Source organism: Rhea pennata, chromosome 1 (assembly GCF_028389875.1).
Source record: "Rhea pennata isolate bPtePen1 chromosome 1, bPtePen1.pri, whole genome shotgun sequence".
In the NCBI taxonomy this organism is placed as follows: domain Eukaryota; kingdom Metazoa; phylum Chordata; class Aves; order Rheiformes; family Rheidae; genus Rhea; species Rhea pennata.
The window spans coordinates 117,846,184-117,871,641 of NC_084663.1; the positions used below are offsets into that span (position 1 = coordinate 117,846,184).

At 42.2% G+C, this 25,458-nt stretch overlaps 1 protein-coding gene across 1 annotated transcript in view; it reads left to right on the forward strand.

Moving 5' to 3' along the window:
• Nucleotides 1-21,083, forward strand: part of CLIC6 (chloride intracellular channel 6) — a 29,625-nt gene extending 8,542 nt beyond the window's left edge. Inside the window, exons 2-6 of the mRNA XM_062575971.1 lie at nt 15,058-15,167; nt 15,607-15,732; nt 16,663-16,769; nt 17,734-17,915; nt 19,250-21,083. Coding sequence (XP_062431955.1) covers nt 15,058-15,167; nt 15,607-15,732; nt 16,663-16,769; nt 17,734-17,915; nt 19,250-19,411 — 687 coding nt within the window. The 3' untranslated portion in view covers nt 19,412-21,083. The remainder of the gene's footprint in view (nt 1-15,057; nt 15,168-15,606; nt 15,733-16,662; nt 16,770-17,733; nt 17,916-19,249) is intronic.
• Nucleotides 21,084-25,458: the final 4,375 nt, after the last annotated feature.

The following is a 25,458-nucleotide window of genomic DNA, read 5'->3' on the forward strand; positions in this document are numbered from 1 at the left end:
TTATTTTCTCAAGCCCCTCACCATACTTTTAATGACCTGCTTCCTAAAGCAGCATAAAATTGTTCATTTACTTTTTTTTTTTTTTTTTTTTTTTTTAAACTAATTTATTTACAACCTGAATTATGGTTAGTTTATATGTATGTATAGTTTTTGCTTATAGATTGCAACAGCACAGCTATGTTGCTGGTTAAGTATCATATGGTAAAGTGTAAAACAGGATGTGTCAGTAAAATACCAGTTAATCTGTTTTTCAAGGACCTATAATGTGTTCTAGAATATAATACTCTTTTGTTGAAGTAATTCCTCGCAAGAATTTATCAGGGATATAAGATTTTTGTCCCAATGTAGAATGTTCAACTGGTATCTTGCCGTGTTATTAAGTGCGGCTTAGAAATAGCATTGAGGTATTTAAACATAATTCTTGTAACAGGATAAATAGCTAATAGCATTTGGTGTGTTGCTTGTGCACTTGTGACCTGGTAATGTTCACATTAACACAAACACAGACAGAAATAAGTCTCTAGTCGGAATTCGTAGTGAAAGGCAATTCAGTTTTGAATTGCTTGGATATAAATGTGCAAAGCTAGTGATCAGTAGCTGGGCAGTGTTTCCCAGTGTTCACACGTGCTCAGATTTTAACTAAGTTCAGTTTAAAAGGGCTCAGTTTGCTTAGGCTATTGGTGGTTTTTGAAACTAAATTAATAAGCATCTTCAGATTAGAGAGGATAGGGATTAGAAAGAGTGGTCTTTCTGAGGGCAATAGAGATTTTGTCACATCTTCGAGTAAAATAGAATGGCTTCCATTTTTCAGAACGGGCAATGATTACTTCCATTGGTTTGAAAAATCTCAGTCGCTCTCTGTGAGTAATAAACGTATAATCCATTATCATTGTGTACTTAAAAAACACAAACAAATGAGGGTAACTGAAAGTAATGCTATTTTGAAATCTAAAACAAGTGTAACTGAAGCAATACTACAATTACTTGTGTAGGAGAATGATATTCCTAGGTTTTGCAAGACTTCCCTACTAAATTGTAGTTAAAGTTTTTTAGTCTTTGCTAGCCATATATCAGTTTTCCTATCTGTTTCTGCGTTTCATTTTCCTTGCCTTGCATAGTTCTTGCAAACTTCCTAAATAGGGTCTTATAAGTAAATCTTGTAAAAGGGTAGAGATAAATAGTACTTTTTTCCCATTCATAATCACCATTAGTACTTATTTGTTGAAATAACTTTACAGAGTGTCTTAGGAAAATAGTAAGCTATTACAGAAAATCATTGTATTTGTGAAGCAACATGTTACTAGTTATTGTTAGTATGGGCCCAATGTGTAACAAGCAATAAAAAGGACATGTTCTTTGTCCTAAGAAGTTTAAAATCTGGCCCACTGAAGGCTGTCTGTGGTGGCTGCGTTAAGACTTGGAGATGGAAACCAGAGAAAACATTGCATTTTCCCCAGCCCTGTGGCAGGGCTTGCTGAAGCACTGCAAGCCCTTCTGGGGGTGGCAATCCTGGAGCGCAAGGCAAAAATCTCCTCAAAACTGAAGCAGTCCTGGGAAGACTCCGTTATGGTTCCCTCTAAGTGCTGGTGTGGCCACAGGAGCACCTGGCCGCCTTCCCCCTCCCTGGAGCGCAATGCTAGAGAAGCGCCTGCTTCAAATAGTTTTGCTTGTGATGGTCAGGCATCATTGTTGAAATAATTTATTAATTAAGCAAATTATTGTTTAGTTCGTGAAGCAGTGGATTACTGGTTACCCATTGCTTCTGCTTAATTACCATGTGCTTATTCTGCTGTGGATGCCAACTAGTAAGCTGCAGGCACCCCTTATGTTTATTTAGTGGCTTTCCCTGCTGAGAGGTACCGATGGTTTCATCCTGACCCCGGCACAGCGCTGTGCCACGTTATGCCGAGTACATGGTTGCTTTGCTTGCAGACCTAACGCAGGTAGTTGCAAGATATCTGAGGAAATAAATCCACAATTTGCATTTTTCATCTTGCTATTGAATTTGATTTTAGTTTTTTTTTTTTTTTTTTTTTAAGAGCACCTGTTGTTTGACTGCTTTTAACTGTCACTAGAGAGCCACAGTTGCAGTTGAAAATACCTGTGACAACATTAAAGGCCTGCCCCAAGGTTAACAGCAGTAATTTATGTAAAACAGCAGAACTATTTTACATTTCTTTTGTAAGAGTGCATACATACATAGGTTTAATTTCATAATTCCTTTAACTTAACTGGGAGCGAATATCAGCAAGACCACAGCTTCTAGAAACATATTACAAGAATTAGAAGACCTGCATGCAGGCAGACACGCTGTTTGGTAGAAATACTGAAGAGATTGTAGATACTGAAAATCGAAAGTGGGTGCTTCCTTTAAACAACAGGAGTGAGTTTGGGCCTTTTCTATAAAGGATAAAATAAAATAAAATAAAAAAAAAAGGTCTAACATATCTGATTGGCTTCTTAATACTGAATGCTACCTTCTGTCCTTACTAGTGGTTCTGGAGATGTTTGGATTATAAGTTCCTGTAAACTGATGCCTATAATGCTCTGGAACAAGTTAACCTTTGAACCGAAATACCTTCTGCTTCTCTTTCTTTCTTTCTTTCTTTTTTTTTTTTTTCTCTTAAGTAACGTTTGGTTAATACTGCTGTTTTCACTTGGTCAGTTTTGAGAGATGCAGCTATTAACATGGAAAGGGGCTTTGTGTTGGTTTTTAGTGCTTTTCAGACCAAATAGGTTGGTCTAATTGTTTATGAAAGTACTTCAGAAAGGTAAGAAGTTTTTTGCGGCAAAGTTACTTCCTAATGAAGGAAAATGGATTCCTCTGCATCAAAATCATTTAATTACTTACTAAGTAATTAAGTTAATTTTGGTAATAATTACTTACCCAGCAGACCGTAAGTAAGTAAATAAGGTAGCAAAAGTTAGAATAATGGAGGCTTTCTCTGTTCTGAAATGCCTGCTGGCATCTTGGGGAAAGAGAGAACTGAAACCAGAGAGAATTACAGCTTCAGACTTCTTTTTCCTTTCTATCGTCTATAGAGGATTAGACTTTCCAGGTGTATATAACCCCTTTGAGCGGGGATCACTGTTTAATACAGAATACCTAAGAGCGAGGCAAATATTCTGTAAAGAAACTCCAGCACTCTGTTAATCCTTCAACATGTTCAGGGGACCAAAAGAATTCAAAGAGGTAGTTCTAACAAAAGCCAAAGTATTTTGATTATCTCATTTTTAAAGAGCCTCACTGAAAGCATGAATTATGAAATCTAATGACACAACATAATCATAATATCATACAAATACTACGTGAAAAAAAGATATAAATGCATAATTTCAGAAGCCTAAAAGAAGGGAGAGAGTCTTATTAATGAAATTATTAGAAGATGTGAAACGCTAGGTAGCCAGTCTTCGAGACATACCATCTGAAGCTTGGCAAGATTTAAATTGTGAGGTAGCAACGGTTTCATTAATCCTGCAGCTGGAGGCTCAGTCTGGACTCAGATTCAGAGCCAGAAGAGCACTGTTCCAGCACAGAGTCCATCTTATATTATCACTAATAATAAGCAAATACTACTAATAAGATAAACACTAATAAGCCACATCATTACTTTTGCAGCATGTAAATATACCTAATTAACACCCAAACTGTAGGTAGACTCAAACTTTAATCTACTTTTTTTTTTATTTTGTTATCACAAAAAAAGAGTTTAATTGTGGTCTGTGGTCAGTTGAAGCTGTGCAGGTGAAAGTTGATTCCTTTTACCACCTTTCACCTGTACTCACTTCCTGTACTCTATTTCCCTTGGCATTTCTTTTTGGCTCAGTTTTGGCTAAAAACCTCAACCTAACACAGCATTATATAAAGGACTGCTAATATTCTCCGTATATGTTTTCTGTTTAAGTTAGGAGCAGTCTCTTCATCCTAGATTTGTGCAGGACTTAGTACATAGCTCCTAGTTACTACTAAATGTCCACACTTCTCCCTTTCCCCATGAGGCAAAGGGGAAAGCTGGGCTGACCAAGGAATCCTTCTGTTTGAGGATCCCAACCACATTCTTCTTCATCTGTGCGTGTCTGCATCAGTTTAGTAGCTGATGGTAAAACATCCAGGCTCCGTGCCCTGGAGCTCCGTACCCCATAGCTGCTTAGAGTAAGATCCTAAGAAATCACCTCAGTAGCCTGTTTTGTGAATTGTGCACTGGGCAATAACACCTGATGGCTGCATGTTTGGGCTGCTGAACTGGCTCTTTATCAAAGGGAGGACCTGAGTACATGCTTTAATGATTTGCACCCTGCTGATGTCTGCTACAAGTGCCCAGAGCAACCTTCTGTTGCTTGGCCCAGGCATGTAGCAGGTAAGACCTGTTTGAAAGTTATCACTCCTTATCACCAGCCTTTTGATGAGTTGTTAAGACTCAATCTTCCAAGTATTCTCATCTTTGAAGCATCTCATCTTTGAATACTCCCTGATGGTATTGTTTTCACAGGGAGGAGACTTGCTCCCTATCCATTGCTGCTGCTGTTCTGCTAGATGGTTCCATATGTGCCTGTACCTTGTTTTGATGACTTTACAACATCAGGTCAGCTGGTGGATGAGATGCCTTCTGAGCCCTCCTGGCCTCTGTGAGGCCTGAGCTGTTTGGGTGCGTGATGGTCTGCAAGGATGCTGCACTGGTAATGCTGTATTTCCTGCCTTTTGGGCTGCCAGGCTCCATCTCTCTTTCAGTAGATAGTTCTCCAGCATCTCTGCTTGAAACACATCCTTATGTTTGTCTGCAGTGCCAGGCAGGACTTGCAAGGCTCCCTCCTGCTCTAGTGTATGATTTCGTTTTTGTGAGGGGGAGGAAGAAAACAGGAAAGCCAGCAGGGCTCATGAACTGAGTTGTTTCTAGTTGCCTTCATGCTCTAGATGTCATCTGTTTTTTTGGCTAATGATGTTTTCTTCTGTGCAGTGGGACCTTCTGAGCTGCTGGTCTCCCTGTAACGCACCACATCCATTGGCTAGAGTAGAGAGGGCTTCATGCCTCTTGCCAGTAGTGGTTCATGATGTAGCCTAAGTGCATGCAGATTGAATTTTTGCTTCCTCCTTCAGATTTCCTTCCTGCCTTTCTGTGTTCATCTGCCTCCAGGTTTTGCACAGTGTTCTGATCTGACCACAAACCCTTTACATCACATTCTCTTACCAAAGTGTGTCTATTTGCAGCCTGGATCATTAGGATGTAAAGTGGATCAATGCTTTATTTTTTTATTGTCACTTCTCACCTATGGGTGCACAGGAGTTGCAATCAAAAGCTGTTTTATTTTGACAACAAAATTAAATCCACTTGATCCAGTGTAACTAGCTGCATTTCAGGTTGCCATTCGACAGGATACAAACTTTAGCAGATAGAAAATTCAAAAGACCCATCCTTCCATTTGCAGTTGGTGAGTCTACTTACCTGTTTAAAAGCTATGTGTTCCCTAACACACAGACTGTGGTTTGAAAGAGGAGTAGGATGAAGGGGAGAGAGTGGGAGACATTCAGAAGCCCCAAGGTCCATTTTTCTGCTGACTCTCCAGATGGCTGATTTTGCATGTCCTGTAATACACCCTGCAGCTTGCCAGCATGGGTGTTAATTTGGATGAGTGGTCATTAGGATCCTTTCAGTCTTGCATCTAATGATCTCACTACTGAGATCACATCCTGAACAACCCAAATATGTGCTCCGAGGGGAGTGCAGAGTGGGAGTTTGTCTGCGATGCAGCTGAAGGCTGCAGCTGTGGTAATCTTCCAAGTCCTAACTTGTCCTTCCTGCACTAGGGGTGGAGGATAGAGAAGATTATTCCTGCCCATGTGGGATGGGGCCATGCTTCCTACTTCACCATAGACATTGTTCTGGTACAGTACCAGATGTTAGTATTATTGGAAGGAGAGCGCTCATAGTTCGTCCCGGTTGCACTTGACTCAGTACAGGCAGACTTCCAGCTTCAGCAGAGGATGGGCAAAGCCAAAACAGCCCCTCATTCTTTAGAGAGAAGATTTTAGTGTACTTGCTCCCCTCCCTTTTCCCTCTACTGTTTTTCTTTTTTTATTTTGTCACCATAAAAAGAGAAAGCAGCTATTTTTAGCAGAATGCTTGTAGTTATATTTACTGTTGCCTTCTTAACATGAAAGCTTAATTAGGATTTAGGACAAAAACTGTGTTGTTGAGCTTGCAAAGTTGTCGTTCTTCAAAGTATGGATGATAATGGTTTGTGTTCTCTAAACCCTGAAATACTGTTGAAAATAAAAAATTGGATACATGTTCTTAAATTTCTCTTTATATTCAGAAATATTATTTTTAAGACAAAAATCTTCATGGTACTCGTCAGAGATTGGGGTGCTCAGTTTGTTTGAAAACAAGCAAACAAAAAACAAATGAGAGAGAGAGAGAGATTTCTCCTGAAGTGTCTACACTGAGGTTCACTATTGGGGATCTCACACAGAGCAAGAGTCCACACTACTAAGTACCAAAATACAATTTATGTGCAGGAATCCCAACCACCACCAACATTCTGAATATGAACATTTCTGCAGTTCAGTGGAGAAATTAAACAGCAGCTGGAAACATCTGTTTTAAATGCTTGATATTAGCAAATGGGCAGAACTACATGTTTGTTTAAAAGTACTAAAATAATTAGTGGAGAAATGTTTACTTTCTGTCCATTTAAAATGTATTTTAAATTACAGAAGGCTGGGATACTTTATCTTAAAACTTAACCTGAAAGTACTAATTCAGTATCTGAGGTAATATTGAGGGTCGGAGTCTGCAGACTTTTCTCTAAGGCAAAACCTCTCTTGATGTGATAACATCTGACATTGCCACTGCTCATCACTGCAGGAGCAGAAGTCAAAAGATTTTCATTTCGAGTCCAGTAGGTGGCATCCAAACAGTTCTGTAAAATTCAGTCTTTGGGTGTATATGCCCTAGCCCTAGGCCACAAAATGAACATGGTGTTTAAATAGAGAAAATTCCATGTAATCTCTCTCCTCCTCAAGAAAACCTGTAGTTTGAACATGAGCTTACCCAAATGACATATCTGTGGTGCTTCTATGAGCATCAGCATGCATCATATGTTATTGTAGCACATTATCATATGTTATTGCAGTGCATTATAGTTGCTTTTGTTGAATCAGAACAACTTGCAACTATATTTTTATTGCATTTTTACAAAACTGATACTGAAAATTTTTGTATTTTTCAGCACTATGGCACTATAGTAATCTGCATGAATACTGTAGCAGACATCAAAAAAATCAAGTTTTGTACCTTCAAAGATTTTTTTTTTTTGAAGTAAAACAATGTATCTGTCACAAAACACCAACATAACAAGACTGATGTCTAAAAAAATCTCTGTTACCCTGCAGCCTAATATGTGGGTCTCTTAGGACCTGTGTCGAGGCTGAAGGCTGTCTTTGTGCTAGTGGGAGTATGAGAGTGCAGTCATAGAATCATAGAATAGAATCATAGAATCGGTACGGTTGGAAGGGACCTCCGGAGATCATCTAGTCCAACCCTGCTGCTCAGCAGGGTCACCTACAGCATGTTAGACAGGGTTGCATCCAGGTGGGCCTTGAAGATCTCCAGAGAAGGAGACTCCACAACCTCTCTGGGTAATCTGTGCCAGTGCTCCGTCACTCTCACAGGGAAGAAATTCCCCCTCACGGTCGGACGGAACTTCCTGTGCTTCAATTTCTGCCCATTGCCTCTTGTCCTGTCACATGGATCGACTGAAAAGAGTTTGTCCCAGTCCCCTGGACACCCTCCCTTCAGGTACTTGTACACACTGATAAGATCCCCCCTCAGGCTTCTCTTCCCCAGGCTGAAGAGGCCCAGCTCTCACAGCCGTTCCCCATAGGGCAGGTGCTCCAGCCCTCAGATCATCTTTGTAGCCCTACGTTGGACTCTCTCCAGTAGCTCTGTGTCTCTCTTGGACTGGGGAGCCCAGAACTGGACACAGTCCTTGAGATGAGGCCTCCCCAGGGCTGAGTAGAGGGGCAGGATCACCTCCCTCGATCTGCGGACAGCACTCTTCCTAATGTACCCCAGGAGACCTTTGGCCTTCTTGGCCACAGGGGCACATTGCTGGCTCATGGTCAACTTGTCATCCACCAGCACTCCCAGGTCCTTCTCTGCAGAGCTGCTCCCCAGCAGGTCAGCCCCCAGCTTGTACTGGTGTCTAGGGTTATTTTTCCCTAGGTGCAGGACTCTGCACTTGCCCTTATTGAACCTCAGGAGGTTCCCCTCTGTCCATACTGCTTTCTGTCTCTCTGCCTATGGTCTTGTCAGCATTATTTCTCCAAATCTGTGAAACTTATGGGTGATGAGGACTCCTTGTAAAAGGTCTTTAGTGAAAACGCTTTCCCCCCTGCCCTTAAAACAAAGATTCCACACTGATAAAAGTAACTCTAGGATTTTTGTCATTTCAAATCATGATAATGTGAGATAATATCATGATTTGAGACCTGCTTTGAATGCATGCAAACAGGGAAAGAAAAATGGCTGGGTTCATCTCCCACTTGCACTTCAGTGTGATGGGTTTGGGCCACGCGGCTTGAGTGGAAGGAGCATTAACCACAACCACAAAGCCCTGGCCAACTTGTCAGCTCTGCAGGAAGCAGTTAAATGGTGCAGCAACCGCCAAGTGACTGGCCATGTAAATAATTTACCTTCAGTGATAAGGAGATGCTTCTGGTATTGTTTTTAAGAAATTTGAGGACTATTTCATTTCAGGAAGTTATGGTGCATGCATGACCAGACTCTTAAAAAATGGCTTGAAGGCATTACGGTGAAGCAGAGGGCAGTGGGGTTTTGTCTCAGGGTTGGAAGGAGGGGACATGTGGGCAGACCCCTCCACTTTCTCCTTAGCCCCCTCAGGTGGGTGACAGGCATCCCCGGTGGGGTAGCAGCGCTGGACACCGAGTTCCCGTTGCACGCGCAGAGCTGCGTGGAGTGGCAGTGGGCACCAGCACGCGACCGGCTCAGTTTAGCCATGCAGGACGAGCACGTCCCCGGGAGGAATTAAAGCAAAACAGCTGCTGTTCTCGAAAGTTGCACCCGGGCTCATTTCATGGCAGCTTCCTGCTTCTGACCCAAGCTCGCAAACTGCTCCTAGTTTTTCAGGCGGTAGTTTTGAGCCTCGTGCTTTTGCTGCTTTTCTTTGATGGGACACCAAATGCAACGTGAAAAGGAAAGGAGAGCTGTGAGGGTGGTATGAGAAGGATGAACACACAAAAGCTGTCTGATAGCTGGGGATCAAACACGGCACTTGCAGGAAAATTCCAGTTAAGCCTGAGATCACTGGCTGAGCGGAATAGGAAGGAGGCAGACACATGAGGGTGTTCCCAGCTGGACAGCTCTTTCCTTCCAAGTAGGCAGTGGTTCTGCTCCACTTGCTGCATAAACCTGCCTTTTAGCGAGAGTAAATACAGGAAAAGAGGTAACATAGCTCCCTTGCATCGAAGGAAAAAAAAATGGAATTGGAGTTCAGCTTGAGGGATGAAAAAGTTGTGCTGCCTGTCCTCCTTTCTGTTGTAGGGTATGTAATTATATAAAAACAAACAAAAAAGCCTTCTCTGCTCTTTCTTGAAATATTTTCCCCCTCAAACCTTCAGAAGGAAATAAAAAATTTGAGAAAAATAAATTCCACTCTCATCAAAATTTTGGATGCACAAAACATTTGAGGTCAAACCTTAAAAAAAAAAAGATTCCTGAGAAGTTTAGACAGAAACTGTTACAAAACAAATTCTGATACCAGTTCCAGAGGCAGAGCAACTAAAGGCACTATCTTTTTGCTATAGATAAGGGTGCTGAGGCAACTCAGAAAAGCAGAGCAGCTGAATCAAAGCGGCAGCAGCCCCAAGAGATGAATATGGTTCTTTTGTGACCCTATTTAATATCTTGTGCATAAGGTCTGGCTACCTCATGAAATTAGCTTAAGACGTGATGGTGCTTATGCCTGTGAGCTTAAGCACTAGTGGAAAGAAGGGTGTGGAGAGCTTTTTCCCCTTTTTGGTATCTTTGAGTAAGACACAACACACATGTGCATACACACACATGCTCACAAATCAAACAAAAAATAAGAAAAAGAAAACCCAAAGAAAGTGTGGAACAGTGAAAAATTAATGCAAGCAGGGAGTGGTGGCTAATAATCCCATTAAGTAATGGCACATGATTACAGAGAGGTCTAATAAGTTGTTACTGTCACAGTATACAACCCCCTGCCTACCTCTGAAAGAAAGCTTCTATGCACAGCTTGAAATGTTTCTCATCTGCAGCAATGGCTGTCGTAATTGTTTGATTAATGAACTCATTAAATCCCAGTGTTACTAAAAAAATAGCATATTGACCCCCTGACTGATCACAATTAAAATGTAAATGCCACTTATTCAAGACACTGGTTAGGCATGCATTGAAGTAGCAGAACAGCATAAAAAACCAGGCATGAGTGTTTGTGACTTTGCCTGCTTCGCCAGCAAGGCTTGGATGTTAAGAGAATATCCCACCAGTTGCAGGTGAAGGTCAGCTTGCAATTACACCACTATTTACCTGGTCATTAAGATTATAATCAGTTTGGAAACACAATCTTCCGCTGAAGCAACACCAAGACTCCCTTTGACCTCACTGGAATTAAGATTTCACCTTGGGTCATCACAAAACACAAGGGTGAGGAAGTTAGTTAAATTGGTGCATGTATTGATCCCAGCTCATTGTAATATATCCCTGAAAGGCTTTGGGGAGGGAGTTTTGCTCCTGGGATAGCTGTGCTGTCCTCTTTTTAGTATTTTAGCAAATGGATGGGCAGGCCTTTTCTGATTCTCTCACTGCTGTATCATGTTCCTGCAAGGTAAGATACTGAGACACACTCTCACTTCTGTATTAAAAAATAAAAGGCTACCCGTTATTGGAAAGTACACTGTCATATGATGATGGCATCATTCAGCTATTGTGCTGCTGAATCCAGAGCTATCAAGCTATTTCAGTGTCCTGAGTCATGATTTTTGAGTGTGGGTGTCAACAAGGCAGACCCTCTGCTTGGAAACTTGAATGAAGACCTTTGGTATGTGTAATGAATGCTTTTCTATCCGGTAGGAATTGTAGCTCCCTGGATTAGATGAGCTGAGTTATGAGAACAGTGTTGTTTCTTGTAAGCCAGAATGGATGTTGAAGTAATTTTAGCTGGCTGTATTCACCCTGGTTTCCTTGCTAGGCCAGAGTAGTCATATTCTGGGCTGTTCAGCATGTTCAGCTAAGGTTACACAAAACTGACTGCAGTATCTTTTTGCTGCTGGGTCAAAACATGTCAAGTGCTGAGTCTGATTTGGTGTTTGAGATCTTCGCGGTCACTTCAGCAGGGACTACTTGCTGTTGTTGCGCCAAGCAAAGGTTAAGTAGCAGCTTGTGCTATTGTGTGGGCTACCATATTTTTTCTGTCACTTGCCTCCAGGTTTGTAGATTGGAAAGAAATTGAGCATTATCTGTCCCCCACTGGGGCTAGTAGAAACTCTGGCGGTTTGTCCTCCCTCCATCTCCTGCCCAGAGTTCAGCTCTCAGGAGACCAAATGGCTTTCAACCTCCTAAAACTAGATGTTGCTCACCTGCTTCATGGCTCTGGCTGCCTGAGTGACCGCTGCCTCCCTTCTGCTGCAAAGCAAAGTGGTTCCTGTAACCACAGGGGACAGCAAGGCTGGGTAGGTGCCCTCAGCTGTGCTCGCTGGAGACTGGGCTCCCTGCATTGCACAGAATGCAACTCGGATGGTATGACATGATTTAAATCCCCTGTTTGTTGTGGGATAGGGAGACAGCTCAAAATGTAAAGATCAGCAGCCTCTTGGACTTTAGAGGGGTGTTTAACGCCAGCAGGACTGGCCAATAAAAGCACTTCAAAAACCCCAAATGAACTATCATCTTAACAGTTAGAGCAGTCTGTTGGAGCGCTGCTGGTTGGAGCAATGCTTAATCTCTCATTCATTTCTTCAGTGTTCAAGTGACTTACTCTTTGTTATAGGTTGCTAGCAGAGTCATAAAGAGAAAAGGATGAGAGATTGGCTGTTGGCTATTTTATCCATTGCAAAAAGAGAAAAAAAAACAGTAGTGCTGAAGTAAATTTTCTTCCCAAATAGTGGTGAGATGCTTAAAAAGTTTGCACTTAGAAACAAGACATGCAGTTTCTTCTGTAACCTCTCCAAGGCTGCTGGTAGTCCTCAGCTTCCTGATAGTCTATTTGTCACTCCAGTTTAATAGCAATTTGGGACACATTGTCTGCTTCGCTTCTATATTTGTCATGGTAACGTGTCTGTCTGGATCTGGATCTCTGACTCTACCTTATGGACATATCCCCAGAAAAGCGGACTGGAACTGCTGTGTCTAACTTCCTGAAATTTACTGTCACCAAGGCAATATGGGACAAAACAAAACAACGGCCACGTTTCCTTAGCTCCAGCAGGAAAAGTTAGAGCCAAAATTTTAGTACTTAATGTTCAGGAGAACATAGTAATTGAATGGGAAAAGTTCATCCTGCTGTCACTCTTGATCACATAGCCCTCTGAATGGTACGTTAACCCTGAGGAGATAATTTATTTTTCCCTAATAAAGGTTGAATGAATGAAAATGTCAAATTATTTATAGGAACTGCTTTTCTAGACACATGTGCTGTAATTCCCAAACGTAGCAAACTCTTAGGGTAAGATTATTTCTTTACTGACTTAGGTTAATGGTTTAAATTCCTCTGTAATAAATTATTTAAGATCCCACAGTATACACTGAATGATTTTACACCTTACAGTGTTAATGCTACTTTCCATCTGAAAAGCCTCTACGGATCATGATGCAGTGAAAGCATCACATGTGGCATTTCTTTGCCCAGGACACTCAAACATTATGTACATACATGGAACTAATATCTCCTTCATGCCCTGAATAGCTGATTTTTCATTTCTTGTGTAACTCTGCATTATTATGGCTGAGAACATCTGTTTTTATAAATGAATACTTAATATATTGATTTTTCTGTCCTACCATTTCTCCTGGACCAGTGTTTGTTCTAGGTCTTGGGAAGTCCCGATCCCAACCCAATGGTTAGGTTGGAGGCTTCCCGCCACGTGGCATGGCAGAGCCAAGAGCACCCTGGATGGGAGCAGGTTCCCACCACGGGCAGCTCGGTGCCACAACTGCCTCCCTCCTTGCACAGCAACTGGGACCGGGCACAGGCTGCAGCATGATTTTACACCAGGTTTTGCCACACATTGCATAGCAGATAGGATATATGTTAACATTCTTTGAGAAAAAAAAAATGATGGTGTCATATATTTAGTACTGTTTTGAATTGCACATGCTAGTAGCATTGGCAGTCATCTCATTCTTATGAAATACACAGTGGTTTTCAGCCAAATATCATTCTTGTTGTAAACTATACAGCACTACAAAGCAGTGCTCTGAGTAGGAGGGAAAATACAAGAGTAGCTTTTATGACCAGCTCTCATTTTTGCCACCTACAAAACAAGACTAGCTAATACAGTGGTCTGGCTTTTTTAGCATTTCTGAAAGCTTTTATTCCCAGGCAGTGAATAAGGCAATAGGCTGTTTTGTTTTTTGTTACCACAAAAGCCAGTAGTTTCACAATTGCAAAAGCAGAAAGAAGCAGAAAGTTATCCGAGGAGACTCCGTCAGGTTGATAGGGAGAGTGAGAGCTTTTATCAAGCCAGACGAGGATCATTCCTCTTACTTTCCTCGAGCTCCATGGCAGAAAACTGCTCACTCCAGACTAGATGCTCATTTCCAGACATAGAGCTCTTTGTGAAGGTGAGGTTTTTAAAACAATCTAACAGTTATGTTGTATATGGAAAACTTTTTGCTCTCTTTGAGATTAATTTGATAGCATAGAGAAAGGTGAAAGAGCAAGCAGAACTGGTTTCATTACTGCATGTCATTTGGTTATATGAAACCACCTACAAACATAATGAACTAACCCATTAACTAAGTAAATGGCACACTTGATTTTTTAATTTTGTATTGTTGAAGCAAGTTTTAAAAGTGCACACTTTCGGAGAATCATAAGAAAAGCCTGAAAAATCAGACCTCTCATCTCTTGCAGCACCATCGTGTAAAGCCTAGCGTAGCCAATGGCAACTACACAAGGCTTCACCTCAATCTAATGCAACCTCTAAGCAAAATGCAATACGAAGTAAATTAGAGCAATGCTTCTGCGGTGACACGTGTGGTGAGCTGCAGCCTCTGTGCTTTACCCTAACGGGTGAGGATTTGCTTAGCCGAAGTGAAAGATCATCATTACAGGTGCACGGAGGCAGCGAGGTTGCGTGACTCGGGCGCAGTCACGCTTAAGTGTGAGAAGTGGGAGCTCTGCGTGTAGAACTAGGAGGTGGCCTGCGCCTCAGCCGCGGGGCAACCGCGTGCCCCTCTCCCCCGCTTCGCGTTCCCCTCGGCTGCTAGCTGTAGTTACGTGGCGTTCGTGCTCCACTAGCCCGCAGTTCAGCCAGGCGCCGGGACTCGCGCGTTCAGTCGAAGCAAGGCCGTTGTGCAACTTCCTTCCCTCTCCCTGGGCCCCTGCAGTTGTTCGGTTTAAAACACTTTATTATTTGATTTATTCTGTTTATTCCCTTAAGTGCTTCAGGCATTACTTTTCAATTTATGCTGGTAAATCTTTTTATACCTGTTTCCTGTGATCGTAAACTGATTTAAACTTTTTTAATCTTGCAATGATTTAGGTAGATTTATGTACACTTAGACAAATGAGGCGGAGACTTTTACCCTTGGAAAGAATGCTGTGATTCCAATTTTGTTTTTCAACTTATGAAAACATTCTTTACACATTAATGTCCAAGATGACAGGACTATTCATCATATCTATGTGCATTTTGGGAGAAGGGTGTAAAGAAACTGTGAAAGTACATATGAGTAGAGACAACTAATGTGTTAAACATACTCACTGCAGATCTGGATTTTCTGCTTTTTTACTCTATCTGCTATCAAAATTCACTATTATAGATATATACATACTTTTTTTTTTTTATTGTAGGCTGGCAGTGATGGGGAAAGTATTGGAAATTGCCCATTCTCTCAGCGACTCTTCATGATTCTGTGGCTAAAAGGTGTCATATTTAATGTCACAACCGTGGATCTGAAAAGGTGAGGCTGCAGTAGGAGTTGTCATTTTTCAGAGAAGCTTTACCAAAGCGGTGATTTTAAAGGGTGGATCTCTTCTGACAGATCAGCAGACGCTATTTGCACTGTGCCTCGGTGTTATGACAGCAGTTTGTATGCCTGACTCCTCTTTAATGTTCACTAATAGAAAGTGGACTAACTCCTTCGAAGCATTTGAGATTTTAATCTGTTTTGTAGTAGGTCTCTGTAACATAAGACTGCAGTTTTAGCTTTTCAGAGCACATTCAGGTATGGGCTAGCTAATTCTCACCACCCCAGTGTGAGGCAGCTGGCTATGTTTTATTTATATGTAAGACAGATATTAATCTGGCATTCCAAAGCTGAAACAGTTCATTGCAATTAAGTATAGAAATTGAAAATGTAGTTCCTGTTGTGATTAACCCAGTCTCCTTCCTCCCATTAGAAAACCCGCGGACTTGCAGAACCTGGCCCCGGGAACGAACCCTCCCTTCATGACATTTGACGGTGAAGTGAAAACCGATGTCAATAAGATTGAGGAGTTCTTGGAAGAAAAGTTAGCGCCGCCCCGGTACTGTATCCCCAGCCACTTCTTTTGCTTTTAGCACCTCCTGGCCCTTGGCACAGGTCAGGGGCAGAGTCCCCTTTGATTTCAGCGGACTGAGCCCTTGATTAGCTTCCTGAGTTATAATGAGGGTGGGAAGCTGAGGAGGGGCCACTGCAGTTGAACCTGTTGGGAGCGGCGACTCGGAGGGAAGTGAAACACAGCCGAGGCCTGGTGCTGCAGAAGGGCTGGCCCCGGGGTTTGCCCCAGGCTGCTGGTTGCGCTCTTCCCACTGCCTTCACCTTTAGCCCACGTTTATGTTATGCCACTACAGTCATTCCCAAGGCATGAAATCCACCCTGCTGCAGCAAGTATATGCAGAAACCTGCATACCATTACAGAAATCTGACCTCTGTTCCTCCATTTGTGTGTATTTGAGGTTTCCTCTTCACACTGTACAAATTGCGCTTACTGGGAACAAGTAGTTAAAACACTAGTGAAAGCCACCTATGTCCTAGGAGTCCTGGGGCAAAGACTGTCAATGCTTGTTCTGAGTGGCTAGTGGGCCAACCTCAGTACACACCAGGGGCTGGGTTTGGGATTTGTCCTTCCCCACCCCGGCAGCTCTTCCATTACTCCCAAAACTAGCTCTCCCACCACCAGCAGCATCTTATCTCCCACCCATGCACCGTTTCTCCCTGAGGACAGCAGCTGCCCTCCATTTCTTGTCTCCCTTTGGAAAAGGAAGTGAGCCACATGGTTTAGGTATGGGCCAGAGGCCATACTTGGCAAGCGATCCTTAGTTTAGGATGATTCGCTCCGGAAGCTCTGTGTAATCATATGTTGTTTGCAAGGGGGCGATGCTGCAGTTTAAATGAGGTATATTAAAAAATTACTGGAGATTAAAAAAATGTGGCTAGTTGCATAACATTTTTTTTGTTTCTTTTAATTCCTCAGGTATCCCAAACTTGCACCAAACCACCCTGAGTCTAACTCTGCAGGAAATGATGTGTTTGCAAAATTCTCTGCGTTTATAAAGAACCCAAGAAAAGATGCTAATGAAAGTATGTGCTATATAGTCCTTTCATTGGCTCTGGTAGTTTCTGGAACAAATTAGACAGTACAATTTAGCATACTGTTCTGTGGGTATCCCATTTGCAACTTAGAGTAAGCAGTTGTTTCCCAGAACATAAAAGCTTTGGAAATCTGGGTCTGTTCCCTCTCTTAGTTGGAGATTCCCAAAGTTAGTTTGCTTAGGTACCGCTGTCAACATGGGAACACCAGCTCCCGCTCCTCCCATGTTCTTCAGCTCCCAGGCCTCTAACACTGCACCTTCCCTGTGCCTCTGCTACAAGCACTGCCTGCTTGAAGTAGGACCCTAGCTTCAGGTCTGTCACTCGCCATCCTCCCGTTGCCTTTCTCTTCTGTTTGTGTCAGTAATGAAGGCTCTAACCCCATGGCTCTACCTTCCCATGCACTTATCTGGAGTAGGACCCTCAGTACTGTGCATTAACTTCTCTGTCCTCCAGCTCACAGCCCTGTTCCCCTTGCTGTTCCCTTCTCCCCTTGTCACAGTCACGCATTGGCACCGCTAGCCTAGGTAAACCACAGCCACCCTTGCCAGCCTCTGCTGCCTCCACCCCACTACACTGTGCGCAAAGCACAGCACTCACAGGCAGGTTTCCCGTACGCTCCAGCATGGCACCTTGCCACTGTTGCCCTGAGCCTCACCATCTCTGGCCATGCTGCCGTGCCACTCTGCACAAACACCCCTTGTACGTGTTTCAGGAGCGGTTTGTGGCTAAACAGATCTGGGTTGGTTTTCTCAGAACCAAACAGAGCTACTTATAACTGTTATCCCAGCATTAGGTTTTAAGCTTAGGATAAAGGAATTGCAGGAGTTGGCATGGCGGGGTGTCTGCAAGCTGGACTAGTGCCAGGGGACAGAAGGCAGGAATTGCCTGTCTGCTGGGTGTCAAGAGAGACCTTGGTACAATCTTGAATGACATTTTTATTGTCTTAACCTAGATTTGGAAAAATCTTTGCTTAAAGCCCTGAGGAAGCTGGACAACTACTTAAATAGCCCCTTGCCAGATGAAATTGATGCTTACAGCACCGAGGAGATCACTGTTTCCAGCCGGAAGTTCCTGGATGGAGATGAGCTTACCTTAGCAGATTGCAACCTCCTACCAAAGCTCCATATAATTAAGGTTTGCATTTATGTTTTAGCATTTTGAAAAGGAGGGAAACACAGAAGCCCAAGTTCACTTCTAGAAGGCAGAGGAATCCTGTATCTTTTCTGAAGCTGCACAGCAGCTGTCTAAATGTAGGGACAATGAATGCTAATACACAAGGCCATTTTATTAGAGCAAAGCTAGTAAGATCCTCGGGTTGAGGACTCTACAATTGGAATATGTGGTTTCATATTTGGGTCAGGACTGCACTCTCTAAGCATCACACAAGTATTAAATAAGTGAGGTACTATTTTCAGTGCAGTAGAGAAATGTTTTTATTTGCATTTCACATGCAGAGTGCCATGGAATAATAAGATTAAATGATATTTGTCCATGCCAATTCATGAAGCCACCAAATGGTGAAGTCTGAACCTCTCCAACTTTAACCCAAAATGCCTTCTTTGCTGAACATCACCAGTAATACCAGTAACACTGGCTGGGGACCCAGCACCCTCCTAGCCAAGGCTCCCAGCCCCTTTTTGCAGGGCTGTGGAGCCTCCACACTCCTCCAGCAGTGCTGGGTACCAAGGTGTCTGGGCTTTGCTAGAGCCTGCCCTAGGCTGCGCTGGGGCCAGCCAGGCTCTGGAAGAGAAAAGGCCACTTTGGAAATTCATCTGGTTTCTATACAAACAAGGTTACTTCAGAAAGTTGCAATTTTGACTACTACTTTGTCAGAGAAGGAGCAGATTGATTTGTTTTATGACACCTTCACAAGTGAAAACTATCCTAGGAGACCTAATGGTTGAAACATGTCCACAGGCAACAGCAAGACAGCGCAAGTATTCTCCCACTCCACGGCACACCTGTCAGAGGTCAGGCACATACACAGCTAAATGTAACAGGTAGAGGGGGTCAACAGCACCCTTGCAAAGGGTGTGTTATGTCAGATGGAAGTGTAAAGGATGGTGGAGGATGAATGTCAAGCCATCCTCGCTGACCCACAGGGAAGCGCTAGGTAACAGCTGTTTTCCCTAGTCATGTGAAATTTAGTATTTTATTTTTCTCCTTTCTATTTCAGTGAAAGTTTCCATCTGTGGGACAGTTTATTACTGTAAGAGTATTCTGTTAATTCTGGTTTATGCTAGTTCATCTGCTGTTTTAAGCTCCATCTCCTCCAGGAGGTGTAGTCTACTGGCATAACTCTAGCAGAGTATTTATACTACATAAATCCTTTTGAGTGGGTTAGCTAGTTAGCTAGCTTTCTTTGTCCCAAGTCTTCTGTCTTTTTTTCTCCTTTGCCCCTACTATGCAGATTTATTTTATGCAGATCATGTGTTTAGTAATCTTTTTCTTTTTTCTTTTATTAAAAGGTTGTTGCAAAAAAATACAGAAATTTTGAGTTTCCACCTGAAATGACAGGGATTTCGAGATACTTGAACAATGCATATGCAAGAGATGAATTTACAAACACTTGTCCTGCTGATCAAGAAATTGAGTATGCATATTTGGATGTTGCAAAGAGAATGAAGTAAATGGAAGATGCTTCTGTTTTTCTTTACTTCTGAGGTTTAGGCGGGCACCAGCCAAGATTGGGGGGGGTGGGGGGAAACCCTGTATACTCTGCAGCGTAAGTTCTTTCACTGGCCAATCCTTCTTTTACAGTAATTATATAGCATTATTTGCTCATTCTTAAATTATACATGTATATTTTTGTGTCTTTGTATAGATGTACGCACACACAAATGTGTGTACTGCATTCCAACGTAAAGGATCAATATTAAACCATTTTTTGAAGTTAGGGGAACAGTGTAGGTCACGCAATTATAGAAAAATTATAGACTGGTGACTTATGCTATATTACTGGATTCAGGGAAGAAATAGTCCTGTTTCTCACACATATTTGTCATTATTGCTGCCTCTGATCTCTGTTTCATATTTGTTGCCAAATTTCAGTTACCGGAAAGGCTTCTGTTTGCTTCTCCATAAGTATCAGAGGGCTGCAAGCCAACTCTTGGCATGCCCACAGCACCCTCGTTTATCCAGGAGAAGGGCCAATTGGTAGATGGGACCACACCTGCCTTCCCAGAAGCCCTCTCCTCTCTGCTAGAGACCTGTAGAGCAGGTCGCAAAGAACAACTCATTTGCACATCACATGAGTCTTCTTCAGTATTTATCCTGCCTTCTCCTTTCTCAAGGCTGCACGATCCACCGAGCCTCTTCCAGTTCTGGTGATCCCCGTCAAAGAGGGGAACACAGACTGTGCCTGGCCTGTAGACCATCTAATAATAAATATTTGATGGGGGAGACTTGTTTGTCACTGTAGAGACAAGGAATGAGAAAACATCTGTTTCCAGCTACTAAGGTGGGGTCGCTCTTTCCTGTCGTTCCGTGACTCCCATTTTTGAAAGCCAAGAGGATGAAAAGAGCTGAGACAGTAATAGTCCTTTCTCACTCTTTCCTGCTGGTTGAGCTTCAGTGTACTGAATTTCCCAGGCCAGTTTTTAGGCCTTCATCACTGAGAGCTTTACAGCTGATCTGAGAAGTATCTAACCAGGGACAAGATAGACATTGCTCCTGCTGAGCCCCTCCAGCCTTGCAGGAATCTGTGTTCAAGGCAGTCAGTACTGGTGAGAAGTATCTTCTAGCTGGCATCTGGGAGTGCACCACTAGAGATGTTTGGCCTGAGAGGAGGTACATCCCCAACTGCTTTCTGCTGAGCAAGCCCTCAACTGGCAAGTAGGAGTAGAAGTGCAATGCTTTGGTCATAGGGTCATCTGGAAATTTCCTTTGGATCTATTTTGCCTGTGTGCACAAAATAGATGTGAAAATGGCTAAAAAATAGCCCATTATGACATCTGTATCCATGAAGAGACTGTTACAGAATAGTCATTCATCTTTGCCCATGTGAAATATATACCTACTTTCTTACAAAGCATTACTTACAGTAACAATAGGTGTCAGGTATATTGTATCTGCAATGTTTTGATCCTACACACTACATACATACAAACATCATCCTATACACCACAACTGTGAGTTCTGATGCAAATGTCCTATCACAGTTTTTTGTAAACAGCATTAAATACAGAGTGTTAATTTGTCTTCTTTAGAGAACAGACATAATATCTTTCCCCTCCCTCTCTCAGTTTTGAATTTATATATTGGGGATGATAGCTGAGCAGTCGCTTACTAAATTTTACTAATTGCTACTTTGTATTTTCAAATATATATATATATATATATATATATATATATAAATAAAATTATGACATAAAATCTATATACTCTTTTCATATGCCTTACAAATTTAAATATAAAATACACAAATCTGTAAGTAATTTGAACAGTGTCCTGTCTTTATTTCCTTGGTAATTTCCTGGCAAGATGCATTGCAAGAGTGACCTGGATTTTATGAAATAAGAGGCAAAGTTTAAACAAACTTTGATTTGTCTTTGAGGAATCACCTATGTCACAAACCTGTGGTCAGAGCTGGGGAACAACAGATACATACCATCTGTGTCTGTTACTGCTGAATAAAAAGAAGATAGGACCAGGACATTATCCCTGGCCTCAGAGTCACTTGGCACACTGTCCCACACCCATGCTGGTCAGGGTTGGCCCCTTCTGTAAGTTCTGCCTTGGAGAGAACCACTTGGGTTGATCTGAAACACCCAGAGATTGTCTACACTGTTCATGCAGAGGTCCAAGTGCACAAGCCTGCTCTTCAGCCTGCTCCTATTTCTTGGTATGAGTATACTTATGACTACTTATAATCAGTAAATAAAGTAGACCCTGGCCTACTCTCTGGCCCTGAGAGAGCACATTAATGTGTAGTTCATATCTAAATTATTAGCCAAACTCTACTTCCTGGAAAGACAGCACCCATGCTGGTGGCAGGGAACAGCACAAATTTCCAAATCAGGCTTGCATGTTGATGAGGGCAAAGCTATTTGGCACAATATTAGTAACAGGAATACTAAGATTGGAAAGGATGGATGCAAACATCTGTGTGAAAGCACTGGAAGAAACCAAACAACCAGGCTTAAAAGACTGTACTGGGGGTTGATGACTACAGGGTATTGTAGCAGTGAATTCACCCAAAGGAGCAGATAGTAGGAAGACAAAGAACAAACTGAAGCCCAAAGTGAAGGTAAGGGGAAGAAGAACTGGAGAGGAGCCATAAAATACCCTGATTAAAACACACACACACACACGCACGCACGAACAATGAGCCTCAGGAATTTATTTGTCTTCATGAAAGATGAGACAAGATCTGAGCCATTAGCTTCCAAACAGATCCCTAAAGCACATAAAAGGTGCACACAAAAATTAGTTTGATGTCACGAATGAAGAACAATGAGCAGGAGCAGCCAGGCAAGAGCTGGTAGCCTCTTGCCTCCAACTCCCACAGGGCTTACAGTGGACAGGGAGAAGGCATAGAAAAGCACTCTACCTTGCTGCTGTGAAAAATTACCCAGCAGATCAGAAAATTGCAGTGGCTTCATTTGTTCTGGAGTTGGTAAAGAGGAGAGCTGAAGTGCCTACCTAATTCCATGGTAAGTGAATTCATACCTACAAAATGTTTTAAGTGTCTGATCTCCTCCGTTCTTTTACAAAAATACTTCTTAGAAAAAAAAACCAAAATTTTTGCCCACATTTGACTTATTCTATTTTTAAAAGATCATTGAAATATTTGTCAACAATTTTCTGGAGAATAAATTAGGTGAGATGAAGGGAGAGGTCGTGTTCCTTTATTGTGTTCCATTATTTAATGGCAAGTTTGTGGATATGGAGCAATTGATATTCAAGTGCTTATTAGCACAAGTACTCTTCTGTGTACTGCTGCTTGTAAAATAATTGTTTTTATTGTATTATCATTTTAAATACAATTTTTCATATTTCCCCTTTAAACACCTATTATATGCAAGGCAAATATGGTCAGATAGTTAATTTATTAATTGTTCTTCAATTACTTGTGTAGAATAGTCTTTAAGGTTTGAAAATTTGTCAGCTTCAAATATCTTAGTGATCAAAACGGCCAGTCGACTTGAAAGTTAAACGTTACTTGCACTCAATGCAGTATTTCCAAACACAAGCTGAAATTAAATCAAATGCAAAGTAACTAACTTTAACATATTATCCCCAATGCATTCTTTCTGAAAATATCTTCCAGTGATGAAAAAATAAACCTCACAAAAGAAATATCTAAATCTCACTAGCTCATTACAATTTGCTGAAGTTCAGTTTAAAAGCCATAGCTGCTGATCATATAAGTTGTTAAGAACGAATAATCAGCTGCTGAGGCGAGGCATGACTCTGAAAGTTCAAATCAGCAAAGACTACCCACTGCATGGTAGAACCTTGATGAGGTTAGCAAACTTCCCCTGAAACCAGCCACCCCCACGTGCTGATACCACCTAATGACCATCATCCCCCCTACAGCTCCCCATGGGCCCTTAAAAACTATTGAAAGACTTGGAGCAGTTCTGTAGACACTTACTGTGACTTCACTGACCACACGTGGGAACTGCTACCCTGAACACTTAAGTTTCCGAGCAAAAGATGCTGAATAGCTGGGGGGGGGTGGGGGGAGCAGCAGGGACTTGCTGTATGGTTCACTACTATGTTCTATACTAACTGGCATCACTGCCCTAAACTACACTTAGTCATCGCATGTGATAAAGCCCAGATGCAGGCCTTCCTTGTGAGCAATGAAGCTAAAACAACCTGGACACATGGATCAGGTCAGCATTCAGTTTTCCCTCACCAGTGACCTGCGAAGAAGGGAGGGAGCAGGATTTTTCCAGGCCTTAGCCTAAATTGGGCTATGAATGATTATGAAGTACTTATTGATGAGCAGAATGCAAACAAAAAAATCTCTTCCGGAAATGAACTAAAGGAAAGGGGAGTCTTGTTTCACTCTAGAATTTGAAAGTTGTCTAACTTTTTGATTAAATCAAACCGATGAACTAAAATAAAAATAAATGTTCCCTTTCAAAAAGCAAGGGCTTTTGGATTTCTTTCCCCTATTATTCCCTTCCATTCTACTTTTTTTTCGGTGATGAAAAGTGAAAACCGAGAGAGAGAACTGCTAGAAAAGAAAAAACAGCCCAACAGAATATCAAACCTTGGTTTTCAGTTCATGATTAAATAGAAAAAACAGACCTACACCAAAATCATGTGCTTTCTTCTGTTAAAAAATATTTGAAACGTGGTTTCCAAACTAAAGAAAAACAGGAAGTTGGACAAAAACATTAGGATCAACATCAAGCTACTAAAAATCTCACTTCTCCCAAATGACCTGCAGTGAAGAGAAGGGGTCTTGACACATGAAAACTCTACTGGCCTACAGGAATAACCACAGAGCAGATCTTCCAGCTCACTCCATCATAGGACGTGGAAAGAGTTGTAAATTGCTCTGTGGAATGAGGCCATACTTAAAGGCTTGGACCACGTTGCACATTTTATAGGGAGGAGGAAGATACTGCATGTCACATCCCCTGACACAAGGCTATATGTGGCTGCCTCACACGTAGCTGTACTGTAGCAGGCAGAGCATTAACAAACTCATCAGTGCCTACAGACGCCTGAGCTTACAGGCTACAAGATGATAAGGATGTGTCTGCACAGAAACAGTACCGGGCATAATATTTTGTGCTGCGGAAAGTTCTAGTTGCATCAGTAGTTTCTCTTAAGGATGCTCCTAGGCTGGAACGTCTTCTGACAGAGTTTACATCACCATGGATGCAATTTAAGCTAAACTACAGGCCTCTTAGCCTCCTCCCTCCCTTCTCCACCTCATGCCAGATAAAACATATGCCCTAGGAAATGTGATAGCAAAGGTGCACACAGGTAACTGCATTAATGAACTGGCAAAACAGTCGTTTGCGGAAATACAGCCAGCTGGGTCACACCTGCAGCTCAGGCTGCAGCTGCACCCGTGGCAGAGGTGAGAGCAGCCACAGCTGCTAACCATGTTCCTTCATCCTACTGAAAACATTAAATCACCTTAACCCTGAGGCTTGTGTGACAACTTTCTAACCTGTTCAAGCTGTGTAAGCTACGCTATTTTTCTTCACCAAGACAAACACTCTGCTTTTCACTTGAGTTGGGGTATTCACAGCTGTTTGCTCATATCATGTAGACACATCCTGATGCGTCAGCAAAGCGATTCTCACTGAATTAAGTGTTGTTTCTAGACACATATGGAGAAGCACTGGAATGCTTTGGCCTATGCCCTTCTTTCCCCAAGGAACAGGTTTTTAGCCCTTGGCATAAGCAGCTTAGAGACTCTACCTAGGACATGCAGAGGAGCTGCTTACTCAGGTCTCACCCCAGCTGGGGCTGAGGGCACACCTTGAGCTAGAAGTGCTTCTAGGTCCAGGAAGCACAGCTAGAGAGGACAGAATTTCAACCGGTCCTGCAGTGTGATAAGCAAGTGAGGTGAGTGGCTCCTGTTCTGCTGGAGCCCTATTCTAGTAAGAGAGGTAAAATGCAGAGATTCTACCTGAGGACAGCTTCAGGCAGGACTAAGGGGTATTTAAGAGTATGCAGAGAGGGACTAAGGTGTAAGAAGCTC